This window comes from Vespula vulgaris, chromosome 1 (genome assembly GCF_905475345.1).
Source record: "Vespula vulgaris chromosome 1, iyVesVulg1.1, whole genome shotgun sequence".
In the NCBI taxonomy this organism is placed as follows: Eukaryota; Metazoa; Arthropoda; class Insecta; order Hymenoptera; family Vespidae; genus Vespula; species Vespula vulgaris.
Window position 1 is genome coordinate 8,303,605 of NC_066586.1, and position 16,729 is coordinate 8,320,333.

General features: G+C 33.5%; 1 protein-coding gene across 1 annotated transcript in view; it reads left to right on the forward strand.

Moving 5' to 3' along the window:
- Nucleotides 1-16,729, forward strand: part of LOC127072305 (tRNA dimethylallyltransferase) — a 104,125-nt gene that overhangs the window by 21,780 nt on the left and 65,616 nt on the right. Inside the window, exons 2-3 of the mRNA XM_051012655.1 lie at nucleotides 9,610-9,747; nucleotides 10,456-10,808. Coding sequence (XP_050868612.1) covers nucleotides 9,610-9,747; nucleotides 10,456-10,808 — 491 coding nt within the window. The remainder of the gene's footprint in view (nucleotides 1-9,609; nucleotides 9,748-10,455; nucleotides 10,809-16,729) is intronic.

Sequence of the window (16,729 nt, forward strand, 5' to 3'; positions counted from 1 at the left end):
CATACTTCGTTGTTAAGAAGAAATACATAGAAGTAGAAGTATGAAGAGAAAAAAAGAGAAAGAAGAAGAAGAAGAGAGAAAGAGGAGGAGGAGTAGGAGTAGGAGGAGGAGGAGGAGGAGGAGGAGGAGGACCGGTTCTTCGAGTTGATAAGAGGATGACGTGAGAAACTCGAATACGATACGACGTGGGGATGCGATTCTACCAGCGGATAAAGCGAGACGGGTAATCAACGGCGGGAAAAGGAAGGATAATCGTGATGAGCGTATACTTGAGAAAGAAGGAATGATCGTTTGTATGCACCATCCCGTTCCTGGACCAGTTTTCGTAAACGCAGGTACCCCAAAACGATAGAGACCGAAGCCACCAAGTTAGGTGGAATACTTTAAAAGAAGGTATCCACCTTCTCTCTTTAAAGGATCTTTCTACTAACGTATCATGGATTAATTTGTTTCTTCGTCCGTAAGTTCCATATAATTCTTCTTGTTTTCGAGATGCACGAATTTGAATTCGATTTCGAGATTTCGAATAACTTTGACCGGTCGTTCAGACAATCTTCTTTTTGTAGATATTCTCGTTGTTCCTCTATGTTTAAGGATCTTCGGAGTAAAATGGGGGTAAATTGTAAGAAATAAAAGTACGATGAATTGTTGATACGAAGATTATTATTTAAAATGAAATTCGAACGGGTGTGAGTTAAATTAGAAAGAAAAGAAAAAGTAAAATGATTTTTAAAAATGAAATGAATTACAAATGAATGACTTTGTAAAGTTTCCACGATATATACATACATACATACATACATACATACATACATACATACATACATACATACATACATACATACATATATATATATATATATATATATATATATATATATAATTCTTTATCTTTACTTCTTTATAGCAAATTAATTTATATGATTTTGTAAATTTTATTGCGAATTAAAGGAGATTAAGTATAACATTTTAACGAAGAACTTGTTTATAATGACGAAAAAAGAAAAAAATGAACACTTGGTGAACTATCTTTATCTTTATCTTTATTTCACGAGGAAACTTTGTATCGTGGCAGTAAGATACGAATTCCCGTGGCTGTGAATAATTACTTTAACGATCTCTCACTTTACTAGCTTATCTTTTAGATTTATCGTAGACGCACGCCATCCGTGCGATCGTCTCACCGCATTTATGATCAGCTTTGCGTTTCCGTTTTCTCTTGGTGGTCGATCGATCTTTCGCGATGATGATCCCTGATCAACTTGATGTCTTCTTCTTTCCTCCATCTTTTCTTTTTTTTCTTTTCCTTTTTTTTTCTTCTTTTTGTCCCGTGGCTAAAGTACTTTGGAAAACGTACCGACAAAGGAAAGTCCGCATCATCGAGGACCTTCAACAGGCTTTCCAAGGAGGTCCCCGAAATCTTTTCGTTATTTGCTCTGCAAGCTGGTTTTAAGAGTTTTTCGGTGCTCTTCACGGAAGGCCTTCTTTCTTTTCTCCATCATCTCTTCGAGCGTCATTTCTTTATTCAATTTCTTTCGACGAACGAAAAAGGAATCGCCTGACGTGCGCAAAATTAAAAATTTGGGAAAAGTTTGGTTTCTTATAAAAATCAAAAGGAGTAACATAAACATGTATTTAACTACACATATATTTTTTCGAATACATTTTATTAGCTACTTTTTTTAAGTACTTTTTTTTTATAAATTCATTAGGTATATGTAAGCAATATATGTTCCATGTTAGATCGTGTACGCACACACGTAACATTTATAAATGTTTTAATATTCACGTACATGCGTGTTCTATTTCTTTCTTTTTATATAATCCCAAACCGTCGACTGTGCTTAAGTTTTTGGCCAAACATATTCCATATAAGATTTTACGATAGAACTGAAAGAAAAGAGAAAAGCATCTGAACACATCGAAAGTCTCTGGAGAACGAATTCGCAAGTCTCATAAATCGTTCTATCTTTCTTTCTTCCTTTTTTTTTCGCGTGTTAGATTACCATTTCGAGTTTGATATAGCATAACGCGCTTTCGATGAATATTAAAATCTAAAACGGTAACGGGACTTTTAAAGATTCGATAGAAAGGAGCAGTCGGCTTTCCTTTTGGTTTATCGTTGCTCCGGAAATCGCAAGAGACACTTTGCAAGGCGTTCTTCGCAACGACGCCAACGTCCTGCGCGAGCTCGTTCGTCCAAATGTCCTGCGTTATTCGTGCCTAACATACTTAAACCGACGTTTCCTGATACGAGCTATCCGACCGTAAGCGTCTAACCAATTCTAATATGCCTTAGCACCGATGAGCCTTTTCTACGCGTAGCTATGCGAACTAAGTTTTCTACTGATTAAGTATTCAACGTGAATTTTTTTGGCTAATTTATTAGACTCCCCCGTCCCTCGTCCTTCTCCTCTTTCCTTCTCCTCCGTCCTCTCCTCTCTACTTCTTCTCTCTCCTTGTCAGCTTGAACCTCTCGCTCGTTCCGACTTTTGCCGGTTGAAACCGAAATGGTAAGCTGAATTTGGCAACTTTGTTCCGAGACTCGAACACTTCTAAATTCGACTTAATTTAACTGCCTAGATTCGAATCGATATTTCGATTCAAAACGTCTTGTCAGCTTAACCTCGTACGATCGGACGTTCGCCGAATGAAACCGAAATGGAAACCCGAATTTGGCAAGTTTCTGCTGAGATTCGAACATCGTTTCTTAATTCGATTAAATTTAACTGGCGAGATTTTTGAAATCGATATTTCGATTGAAATCGAGCTGTCAATCGATTTTCGAAGATTATTTTTCTATCACGTAATAAATATAAAATTTTCAATCTTTCTGAACGTACTTTCGTGGATTTCGCGTTTGACATGTTAAAAGAAAGAAGTCGAGGGATTTATCGCTTCTTCACGAGAGATAAAAGCTTTCGGTTTCTAAGAAACAGACACTTAACTTCCTTTATCGTCCGGTTTACTGTTACCTCTAATCAGAAGGAGCTCACCGAGTTGGAACGCTACTTCCAGCAGAAACGTTCCTTTAAAATCTCTGCATCTTGCTGGACTGGATGTTACTCGCACTTTCTATTAATCACTTGCTTGATTTATATCTCGTTTATTTTCAGTAAAATTAATTATACTCTTAACATTCTGAAAACAACGATGGAGTTTTTCTAATCGAGCATCTTCCGTTCGATTATCATTCGTTAGTACTAATTGAAGTATTCATAGAAATTTCATTCTGTATTTTCTTCGTTTCCTTTTCTTTTTTTTTTTTTTATTAAATTCTATATTCGACACTCGTATTATCGTTTCGTCGATAATAATTCGTTCGAGCTATGCTCTGCCTAGCGTAATGCCGCTTTGAATGGCACGATGAGGATAATCCTGCTATCATTATAGTAAAGCCTTGAAGGAAAACGATCGGCATCGACGGATGTAACGAATGTCATCCGGACACGGTAACTTGCCAATCGTAATCCATGTTATATCGTATTATGACCGATTAGAAAACATACGACGGAGTTGGTTGCTCGCGTGCGGAGGTCAGACGAGATTAGGTAGGGAGAGAGAAAGAGATTAGAAACTAGAAGTTGTACGATGTTTTCTGACAATACATCGAATCGTATCCAAATATTTTTTTTTCTCTTTTTTTTTTTTAATAATACAACAAAACATCAAAAACGATTAAAAGCGATATATAAATTAACGATAATATATTAATTTGTTTTATTTGCCAGATTAACTTTCCTCATTATATTTCGATCGTACGTGGTCCAATAGAAAGGAAATGATCGAATAAAAATATAGCTTACATCGTATTCTTTCTTTATTTCTTTCTTTCTTCGTAGTCATAAATTTTCATTAATAATTAACCGAACATCATTGTCTTTTCCACGCGAATAAATAAAATAGTACGAATGGAAAAGTTTATAAAGAAGAAGATATTCTCGATTATTTTCGATTTCTACAGATCTATTATTTATTCTTTCTTTGCTTAAAGGCGAGTCGAAACGAGCCGGTAGATAAGAAACGATTATTAAAGTAACGACGCTAAACCACAAGGAGAGTACATTTCGCGTAATTGCCTCACCGATGTGCTGCCGGTGCTTTTGATAATTGCTTCTTCTAACAGTGGGAGGTCTCCCTCGAGTTGTTAGAGTTCCTTTAAGCGTTACAAATAAATCATCGTGCAGGATATTCTAAACGGTGAACTTACCTCCTCTCTGGTGGACCGTTAGAACAGCACGTTTCTCTATTTTGCCTTTGATTGGCTAGCTTGCTTCTCTCTTTTCCTAGTCCTCACTCTCCGTTCTCCTTTTTTTCCCCCTTTCCTCGTCCTCCTCCTCTTCTTCCTCCTCTTCCTCCTCCTCCTCCTTCTTTTCTTCTCTTGCTTCTCTCTTTCTCTCTTTCTTCACTATTCTAAGGCGACCTTGAGTCTAGGAAACGATTAGAGTCGAGCCTTCCTGCTCACCATCTATTTTTGGTGTCATGAATTAGATCTCTTAGATTCGTTCGTCTCGGCTACCATCGTTTGGAATTTGTACTTATTAACGGATTGCCTATGTAATGACGAATCGATACGGAACGCAAATTATTTATTTCTAATATCAATATAAATAGAAGTAGTAACGGCATCAAATCGGAACAGTAGAGGTTCACCTGCTTTACATTTTCTAGTTTCATTAGGACGATTCTCTATGATTTATGTAGCGTTAGACGGTATAACGAGATAACGATGTATATCGATGCTAATATATTTACAAGCTTTCTCAGGAAAGGACCCGGTGAAAGTCTATACTATAATGTAATACAAATGACTTTGTTAATTAATTACTCTTTCAACAATGATTTCGAGACATTACGTGCGTGTGTGTATATAATATATATCGGATATATAATATATATATATAATATATATATATATATATTTATATATAATATTATATACATAATATATAATATATATACATATTTATAATGTATATATATATGTATATATATATATTGTAACTGAGGTTAAAGGGACATTTAAATTATTATCGATTTAAAAGCATTGGAAACAGAATTTAGGTCGTGGAAGGAAAGCTTTTCGATAGCCGTAAAACGATAATTCGTGAGTAAGAGAACCATGGTTGGAATGGGCATCCTTAAGATGATCGTCACGGAAGAGAGTCGACGACGTTCGCGTGCGTTTGCTCGAACGTTAATATATTAGTTACGGGAGCGATAGTCCACGACGACGACGACAACGACGGATGAACGTGTTAATAAATAACGTTCTTGGAAGATCGGCTTACGGAGTAGCGGAGTCGTAAATCGATGATTAAATAAACTTATGCCATGCTTGAATGCTTTGACACGAATGAGAAAGGCAAGTTCCTCTTTGAGAGGACTGACTTATTTATTGGATTTGCCTATCTCTCTCTCTCTCTCTCTCTCTTTCTTTCTCTTTCTCTTTATTTTTTTTCTTTCTCTATTTTTCTTTTTAAATTTCTAATCTGCCTTTTCTTAATTTTTTCAAAGACAAAGTTGATTCTAACGAATCAAGACACGATTAAAATTTCTACAATTTTATCTTAATTAATACTCTTCTCTCGTTATTGCGATAATCAGACGATATCATCAATGTTGCTGATTTATTACGTTACGTTCTTTAATCGATTTATATCGCGCGATCGAACCATTTAAGGGAGTAACGCTTTTGAATTTTGACTTTCACCGATCGAAAGACTTTTTCTTTTCCAGACCAGGGAAAGTTTGGATCGTTTTCACGAGTTTTTTGATCATGATAAGTAACTATGCAAAAATAAATGATATAAATGAAACTGATTCAATATTCATAAGCTTTGATTAAAGAAAAAAAAAAATAGGTAAATAAAGATAAAGTTGTGAGATAAAATAAATCGTAAAGGTATTTGTTCGATTTGAATATTTCGATATAAATACGAAAGATAGGATGAAGATGTTAATTAGAAACTATAGAAAATTATTACCTACCTGTCACGATAAATTACACATTATATATATGGACCGTTTATTTTGAAAGTGGTGTAAGTCCATTTTTTAAAAATTGAGATATCACATAATTTGTGATTAATTTAGTGTAAACTTTTTATTTATAATTAGTTAATATTTAATATCTTAAAAAATGCCAATACTTTATTCAATTTAAAATTGGCCAATAAAAGAAGTTGCGTAGAGATTGATTATTAACCTTTCATTTTTTCGAAATAACAAAAAATTAACTTGCACCGCTTTCAAAATAAACGGTCAATATATATATATATATATATATATATATATATATTACCAATAATTACTCGATAATAATCGCAAGTTCGTATAATTAAAAAGATCTCCTGATAAATTCAACGAAATATCAATCGGATAAAGAAATCGATATATTCTTATTAATAATATATAATCGATATTAATTTATATTATTTATATATTATTTATATATATATCATTCGGTAACTATTATATATATATATATATATATATATATATATATATCATTCATAGAGAAACTATCGTTTCTATCCTATCAAAATTTCGTTTCGATGTATAATAGACTAGGAATGACGTCATGATTCGAAACGAATTCCCGGGCATACGCTGATGAGGAGTAGGAGTTCAGCATCGTGGAACGAAGTCGGACTCGTGTAAAGTAAAAGTCAAGGAACGGTTCTATTGTTGGAGATCGCTCGAGATCTTTCAACGTTGAGAGTACGCGCGACCCAGAGAGAATTCGGAGCGAGTGCGAGTCGGCTCTTGCCGCGTTCCGTTAGCCGCGTGAGTGCGCGAATACACACACATATAAACACAAACACACACGCATACGAGATGAGCCAGCCGGTCATCGTATATACATACATACATACATATATATATATATATATATATATATATATATATATACAGTCAGTGGATGAAACAGGTTTCGAGAGAGGCTTTCGCTCCTCTCGCAGAAGATATGCCCTCAATGGTCTCACCGCCATCCTCTCCGATCTTTACCACTTCTTCTATTCATTCACCGTTTTCACCGAACATTTTATGATCGACGATGATCACCAAGAAATCCTCGTCCTCCTGATAGATTTGTCAGAAGCAATATTACGCGTGATATATTGAGTTCGAAAGAGTTTCTATCTCGAAAGTTTCTTATTAATAGATTACGTTTCTTTTTATTTTAGATATATGATCGGTTAGATACATTTTTATTTGCATGAATTATTATATGCATCTGTTCTATGTCGATGATAAAAATAATTGACGTAATTGATTCCTTTTAATTAAATCTTAGGAACTTGTCAATTTTTCACAAATGGAAAGTTATTAGTTCTAATCGTACTTCGTTTCTGCATACGACGGATTCGTCAAAAGGAATATTTTTGCATTATATGACATTACGTTTCTCTTATAGATATCATTGTTCCATTAAATAAATATAAATATGAATTATTAAATATACTTGCATTACGTCGATGGTAAAAACTAATGACACATAATCGAATTTTTTCTACTTGCTGTTAGGTAATTGTGAATTTTTAATGAAGGTTACTATTCCTTTTTAATAATACGCGCTCGCGTTCACGATAGATCAGTTAAAAGGGATATTATACATTCTATAATATTACATTTCTTTTTACAATTTTTGTAATTGTTTCATTAAATAAATATTTTCTTGAATTAATTAAATTTATCTATGTTATAATCGATCGAATAAAAAGGAATAAAATAATCGAATCCTTTTACTTAATTGTAAACTGTTATCAATTTTTCACGAAAACTGTCTTATATATAAGTAAAAATCGTATTTTCATCGGTTGGCAAACATCCTTCGTAAAGAGATCCTGCGGATCGATTTAAGGTTCAATAGCGAACCGGTGGAATGCGGTCTCTCGAGTTCGGCGCGCGTGGAACGAGCCGGTCGCTCGTACTTCTTCTTCTTCTTCTTCTTCTTCTTCTTCTTCTTCTTCTTCTTCTTCTTCTTCTTCTTCTTCTTCTTCTTCTTCTTCTTCTTCTTCTTCTACTTCTTCTTCCTCTTCTTCTTCTTCTTTCTCTTCTTCTTCTTCTTGTGTACCTTCGCGGTAGAAGATAAGAATAACAGACTTATAGGTGACTATGCAAACGGTCGAAATTTCAACGTCGAAAAAAGAAGAATAATTTCGTCTTTGGGCTCGTTTGGGTTCGTTCGCACGAAATCTTTCTTGTACTTCATTCTAGTGGCAAAACCTATGAAAAAGTACGAAAGATCGAAGCGGAACGAAGGTTGAAGACCGCTTTAGAACGTCGGAAACCTGTTCAAAGATCGAAGACACGGCCGTTCCGGCTACATCTGGCGGCCGGATCGGAACGTTGAAAACCTGTTCCACACCGAGCTATGTCGTGTGTACGTAATGGAATGTTGAGCGTAAAGTCGAAATTCTCGTAATCGGAAACGTTCTTGGATTCTCGTTTATCCGTCTTAGTGGTGCGCATCGAACGTGAACGAACGGAAGAGAAGGAAAGCTCCTCTTTTGCTCTTTCCTTTTTCTTCTTCTTCTTCTATTTCTTCTTTGAAGCATTTATGTTTTGCTTCTGTCGTCTCTGTCGAAAATATCCGTTCTTGTTTGAAATATCCGTCATGTTTCGAAAATATCCGACTTGATTGACGTTTCGATCCAAACGGAAAAGTGTTTAGAAATTTGGTTCTCTTATTTCGATATGGTACAACATAATCTTTTTTTCTTGATCTGATCACCTATACCATCGTTAATAAAGAGGATGAATCTACGTGAAAAGATAAGTCAACAATTTTAAGTGACACTTTCTTTTCGAAGATTTATTTCTGGACATATAAATGTTGAAGATCTGTCATTGAAGATTTATCTAATGATTTATGATTTCCAAATACTAGATACTTAGATACATTGATTAAATTACTTTTAATCGCAACAATAATTTTTTGTTCGGTAATCCTTCTATTTATTGTTACTATGAAAAAATGAAGTCATTTATACAAGGTCGAGTATGTCGAATCATATGTTTACTTACGTACATTCATCCGTCAGAATCCGAACAATATGGTCGAGGTCCATCTCGTTTTGGATCCAATTGATTCGATAGGATTAAAAAATATTAATCTTTAATATAACGTTTTAAAGTAGAGTTATTAGACCATGAACATGATCAAACGGATATCGATCAGAAAAAAAGAAAATATAAATACGAGTTTGTTCCCATAAAAAGATCATAATCGTAAACTTTCCATTTAAATGAAACACTTCTCTCATATCTTTTTCATTGATATCATCTTCGTTTATATTGTGTCGAACTTTATTCTATCGTTATATTCTGGGATTCTTGAAAACTCACAGTGATATTTGAGTTCTCGTTTAATTGGTTGGATTATAGAAACGACCCTAATTCTCATTGAATCACTCATTTACTTTCTTACACATCGAAGAGACACGCGCATAAACTAATTAATGCAATTTACGCGGTAAATAACGAGGAGAAAACGAGATAGTAGTAGCATATATATTTTTACAACCCATCCATAACTTTTTTTCTTAACCTCTGTCATTATCCTTTCAGTTACGATAATCTAGATTGGATATTAATCCGCAGGTGTATAAGGGTCTAGACATCGTTACAGCCAAGGTGACCAAGGAAGAAAAGCAAATGGCGGTTCATCATATGTTAGACATCGTTGATCCTCTCACCTATTTTTCTGTCACCGACTTCAGGGACATGGTGCTACCGATTGTAATCTATTCTTATATATTTTGTATTGTTTCTTTTTTTTTCTTTCCTTCATTTTTCCTTTTCTTTTTCTGTTCGAGAAAGAAGCAAAGCTTTCCACAATTTTCTTTTTATTATTCATGATTTTTAAAACGATCGCGTGATACAACATTTCTTTTTTTGTTCTCTCCACATTATCTACACCTTCTCCTTCTTCCTGTATGGCATCGTAGATAAGAAAATCCGAACGAAGCCGAATTTTGTCCAAGAATAAGGAAGTAAGAAAGACCTTGATATTTTTTATTATTAAATAGCCATGGTCTTTCATAATAATTTTTATAAAGAAATATAAATTATCCTTCGATTCATAAATATATTATTAATCTTTCGATTTAATTGCGAGTGATATTAAATATGCTGTTTCAATAGCTTATTGGAATAAATTGCATCGTTAAAAGTAAATTCAATTCTGTATAACGATCTTTAATTGAACGATCGCAAAATGTAACTAAGAGGTTCTAATAACACGAGAGCTGTAGTAAAATTAATGATCCGTTAATTACGATATTAATGCAACATTTTATTTATTTACTTATTTATTTTCTCTTTCTTTTCTTTTCTCACTTAACGCGTGATCTTTCTTCCTTTTTCTTTTTTCGTAATCGTAAATCTCTTTCTCTTTGTCGCCCGTATTAAATCGATTACGATCACTATCTCTTTCGATCGATTTAGATGGACGATTTAATATTGAAGAAGAAGATGCCAATCGTCGTCGGTGGTACGAATTATTACATAGAGTCAGTACTTTGGAAAATACTTATTTCGGACCCGAAGAAAAATTCTCAGGACGAGGAGGATCAAACGAGGATGGTTTCAAGCGATAACGACAACAAAGATAGAGGTGGGAACACACAGGAAACGTTGGAAAGAAGAGAAACGGAAGACGAGTCTTCGCCTTCAAAGAAGATGAAGATCGACGGGTGGACGAGAGAGGAGACGAACGAGGTGCTACATCGTAGATTGGCCGAAATTGATCCGGAAATGGCACAGCGGCTTCATCCTAATAATAGACGGAAGGTTATAAGGTGAGTGACATTTTCGTTCGTCTGCACGTAACATCGTTTCGATCGATATTTCTTTCGAGCGATAGATAAGTAGATATATGTAGTTAAAAAAGAAGAAAAAGAAGAAAAAAAGTAAGAGAAGAAAAATTCAAGCTCGATGTGTGTGTGTGTACTGGGTTGATAAAGAAAAAGATTATAATCCTCGTTATCTCTTTTCAAAGGTTCTTAAATGGATCAAAAAGTTTAATTTTAACATGATTTTAACTTGATTTCGATAGTCAAGATTATATCTATTGATTATTTCTTAAATTACGTCTTTTTTCATGTCGGTGGAGTAGAAAAGTCATGTGCCAGAATTTAGAATATCGGTATATGAGAAATACGTGTGCTTGCTGAGATTGATAAAATCTCGTGCCACTTAAGCAGCTTTATTAAATTCGTACTATTTACGTCTCGGCGATAATGACATCTCCGCGAATCGAGTTTCGTTGTAACTCTGTAAATTAATGTACACTTTGTTATGTTAATCTTTGTTCAATGGTCTCTGAAAATAAATCGCGACGAAGTTAGTTTGATTCGATTAGCTTTCATTCCTAACTTCAAATTTTATTGGGAAAAATCTTATTTCTTGTTCGGTCATTATTCTACATCCGATTGAATTCACTCGAAGTAATTTTCATTGTTCATTTTTTTCACAATTTCGTTACGTGAAAACATTGTTTTTTTATTCGCTTATCGTTCGAACTATAAAGTACGCTTTTTTACCTTCGTTGATTTGCCTTCGAGATGATTGAAAACAAAAAGAAAATTGATCTATTTATATATTTATAGCGTAACTCTCTCGCATTTAATGGAATAGATCGGATATTGACCTTGATATAGATAAACAAGGTCTGTGAACTGGCTAATTCCGTGCGCCATTGTTCCACGCAATTGAATAATTAATCGGACGATTACTATTGTGAAAGAAAACTTGTATCCAGTTGAACCGTGCTTATATTAACTGATATCAAAGTCGTTGCGTTTCTATAGACCTTTAAATATTTATGACTTTGAATTGGTTGGACTCAATCGGCCAGGCTGTAATTCGAGTATCAAAATACAGTAAATGAAATTTTAATAATTTTATTCATAAATACATTTGTTAACACATGTTTGCACGTATCTATAATTTAATTTATTATTTGTTATTTAACGGTATGATCTCTTGGCGAAAATTTGTTTTTTAAATACCTCGAACGATGAATTTCTTTTATCTTCTTATCGTTCTCAAATCTATTACAGATTTTGGACGGTAATGATAAAAGAACACGTTATATAATTGTATAGAATTAAGCTAATTAATTTCCAATCAATATAAACATCTCATCTTTTTCACAAAATTCTATTGCAGTTTCTATCGAAACTTCTTCGTTTTTCTTTTTTCCCCTTTTCTTCTTCTTTCTTTCTTTTTGTTTTTTTTTCTTTTTTTTTTTTTTTTTAAGTAAACTTATCTCGAGATATCTATTTAGACGATCGAACTTATAGACGAATTATTAGCAAATATCTGTTATCTCTCGTTGTTCATAGATTAGTATATTTTCACGGTAGATCGAGCAAAGACAAGTTATCGAAAATGATTATTTGCGTCTTTCGAATTAAAAGATTTTTCACGGACGAATAGTTCTCTCTTTCGATATTCACACTTTGATATATACATGTTTTCGAAGCATGTACAGTGCAGATGAACATAAACGTCGTTAAAGAGGCGAAAGTCTCTCGTGTAATAGTTTCTCGCACGATCACGCGTAAGATGCACGCTCCTTGATAACGATCGTGTCTTACGATAACGATCGACGACCATGATCGAAGTGTCGAACTTCTCCTTCGTTATACATTCGAAACGGGATAGAAACGAGGTCGATTCTCTTGTTTTCATCTTGGGAAACGTACCAATTTTGCGATTCATCTGCAGGCTAAGTTTCGAATTATACGATACGGAACGCGCGGATTAATTGTAGGCTGTCGGCAGTCGGTAAATATCGCTTTCTTTGTATCTACGTGCTTCATACTCGATATTCGATAAACTCTAGATAGACATAATTGATATATCGCGATAATGTTACGTGTTATTACAATAAAAACTTATCCATCGGAAAATAGAGAGCGTATACCTTCGTATGCATATATCTTTCGTAATTGTTTATTTCTACTTTTATATTCATTTTACATCCACGAAATACGATACTTGAATTATTTGCACAGTATATTTTTACGTAATATGCAGATATAATATAACACGTAAATATAATCAAAGTAAAGAATATAAAATAAATATAAAATAAATATAATAAATATAAAGAAATATAATATAATGTGCAATCGTAGTAAGTGTTCTTATTTCGTGTTGATATTTTTAAAACGAGGAAGAATATCCAAAAGAAAAAAACAAAAAGAAGGAAAGAAATCGAAAAGAAAAAGGAAGTTTAATCATAGAAAAAAAAAAGAAATGATACATCGATCATTCGTATCTATTTTATTAGAAAAAAAAATCTTTTAGATTTAAATGAAACATATTTAAAACATTATCATACGTGTGTATACGCTTTCTTTTAAATTGAAAGATTAACAAGAGAGCAAATGAAATTAATTTCGTACTCGAAAGGAACTCTCCCAAATTTGATCGATGAAAGTTTGTAAGTAGAATCCATCGTGATGCTCGACATTGACCAATTAGGCCGTCGAAAAGCCGGTTGTTGCATTTCGACGTGGGCCACGCGCTTTCACAATAAGATTTTGTGGGTTTCTTTTCGCAGCTGGCACACAGTTACATATATAAATTTACGTACACCGATATAGAACCAACTTATTCTCGCGTTGGAGAATAGAAAAGATGTCGACTCGAAGGAAGGATGGTCAACAGTCTACTAAAATTGGGATAGGTCAGGAAAAGGATCTTTGCGTGTAAACGAGAAAGGACTAGGACAGCTGCAAACCTTCCTTTTATTAGTATTTCCTTCTTTTTCTTTTTCTATCCTTTTTTCTTTACACACATACATACATACATATACACATGTACGATACATACGACATATTTTTGTCCGACAGATGTATCGAGATCTTTTTCCTTTTACATATTTAATGATTAATGCGAATCATCGTTGTTACTAATTTTAACATTATTTCGATCATTGTTCAATGAAGTGTTACAATTTTTGAAAAACTTTTTATCGAAGGTTTTTCACGTTCTATTTTTTGATAGACGAATCTTCTCTCTTCTTTTTTTTTTACGGCACATTGCAATTTTGTAGATGTTGGAATAAACTGCTTCAAATGTTGAAAATACTTTTTGAAATTTTCTACGAATGATATATGGATTATGAAAAATGATTATATCTTAAAAGAATCGGTGTTTATAGTATAATAGATGAGATTAAAAAATCGTGTAGAGGAGTGTTTCTTTTGAAGTGGTGCACTACCAAATGGTGCAATGTCGTGCGTTATATTCGCGTGAGCACGCGATTAATATACTCTTTTGCGTCTTTTTCGTCCTAGATTTGTAAAAAATAATAATTTATTACCACGAGTAGCCAGTTTGCATAAATACCCATTCTCTTTAAAATCTTGGAGAAAGCAGCGAAAGTTTCTTATCTCTTCATATTGTGGAAATTTCGCCAAAGATCCTAACTTTGTGCTTTTTCTCTTTTTATGTTTGTATTGTTACATATATTATATACTGACACAAACATACACATATATAAAAATAATACATTAGTAAATTACATAAATAAATTATTAAATGAATTATTTTATTTAATGTGTAATTTTTATTTTAATACACATTTTATATATTACATGTATTTGTGTGTGTGTGTGTGTGTGTGTGTGTGTGTGTGTGTGTACATGTATATATATACACATAAATATATTCAGATTTAAACCGATCATGTAAGCAGTAAATATCTACCTTCGAGCCAAAGATATCTCTACGTTGCATTCTGTACGATAAGTCCTAACTGTAGCGAAGTTTTTTTTGCACGTATCAAACGACGGTAAATTTATCTGTAAACAACAAAATAAATAAGGACTTTACTGCTTAAAATACAAATAGAATATGTACTTTCGAATACGTACTTAGTTTTTTATTTAACAAAGTCGAGTCTCGTGCACGAGCACTCTTGCCGCAAGGTACCCTTTTTTAACGTTTATATATATACATATATATATACATAAATACATACATTTGTACATACATACATACATACATACATTCATATGTACATACATACATATACATATACATATATATACACCTATATATGTAAGGAAGGCAATTTCGTTTGTGGTCTGTAAACGGGCGTCGATATACTCAGAAAGAATGAAAAAATACATTAACCGAGTTGCTTTCACCACGATGGAAATGCACGGTCATAACGTTAGCCTCGCCTCGCCCATTTCATAAAAAATAATGCGTTAAAAGATGCGTATTATCAGCAGCAAAACACGTGATTTTGGTTGATTCTCAAGACGAAAAATATCTATAAGCTCTTTTATAAAATGACTTTCAAGATCGATCGAATATACAAACGATTAGCTATATATATATATATTATTCACATTTAAATCGATCGTACGAGTCAATTTGGTAGACCTTATATATTTATATACTATGCAAGATACATGAGAAAAATTAGGTCTTCAGGTGATTGCTCTAAACTACTAAGCTATCCAGGTTTTTAGGTCAACCTTCTCACGAATACTTAGTTATATATGAAATGGAAGCACTTGTTCCTATACACACACTCACACATAGACGAGCACTCGTGCGCGCGCGCATGTATATTTTTAAATGTCATTTTATATATGATAAATTCAATATTAATAAACTTTTTTCTTAATTTTGATAAAAACGTTTAAATTGCTTTATGATAAAATAACTCATTCTTGAAAGTTAGAAACTCATTCAGCGGACAGAACCTTTTCATAGATCTAATATTATAGTCATTCTTCTTTCCATCGCGTGATTTCAGTATTTAAGAAATCAAATTGATCGATTGCATGCGGCAGAGAGCATAGAAAATTAAGGAAGTTTATTTAATAGTTATGTAAATCGTGGAGGTGGGTGGATGTGGGGTTGAGGGAAGAGAGGAGTAGGAAAATTTGGAATAATTACGTTTTATTGTTTTTTACTTCAGATAGTTTAGTTAAATTATTTTACTGAATTTACATGTAGAGATATAAAGAAACATAATATAAAAAGACTATAGATATCGAATATAGTTGCTGGTATCAATATTTGTTAATTTTCTTGTCGTGCGGCGAAGCCATTCGTAAGGCACACGAAAGAAAGAAAAAAAGAAAGAAAGAAAGAAAGAAAGGAAGAAAGAAAGAAAGAAAGAAAGAAAGAAAGAAAGAAAGAAAGAAAGAAAGAAGGAGGCTTCTTCTTATTCGGAGTTTTGCTTTGTCGTCCCTTCGACCTCGAAGGTAACGAACATATTACTACTACAACCACATCGACAACGATAAAGGAGATTAAGAAGACGAACGAGGGGTTCACTTGGGTTATGTGTATACAACGCGTCTCCTACTTTTCTTCTCTACGGCCTCTTCATGTTTCACTACTCTTTCATAGTATCGTACGTGAGCCACGTGGAGGTCGAATATTGGTATCAGTAACGTGTCACGACTTCCTGGCGCCTCAGGGGCGTGTCCTTCCGGAAACGCTACTCTCCTTGTGTTTTGATAATCGCTTGATGAATTTCGTCGACTCGTATAGTATATGTATGTCATATATATCTAAGACATTAGAATGGCACGATTAAACTATCCGATCGAGCGAAATAAGGTTTCTGTGTTTATTCTATGCAATTTCCGATGATTGTTTCAATGGTTTTGCATTGTTTCATGGTATATGTTATATACGTATACCATTTATGTTAGAATAATATATGCGTGAAGTTTCT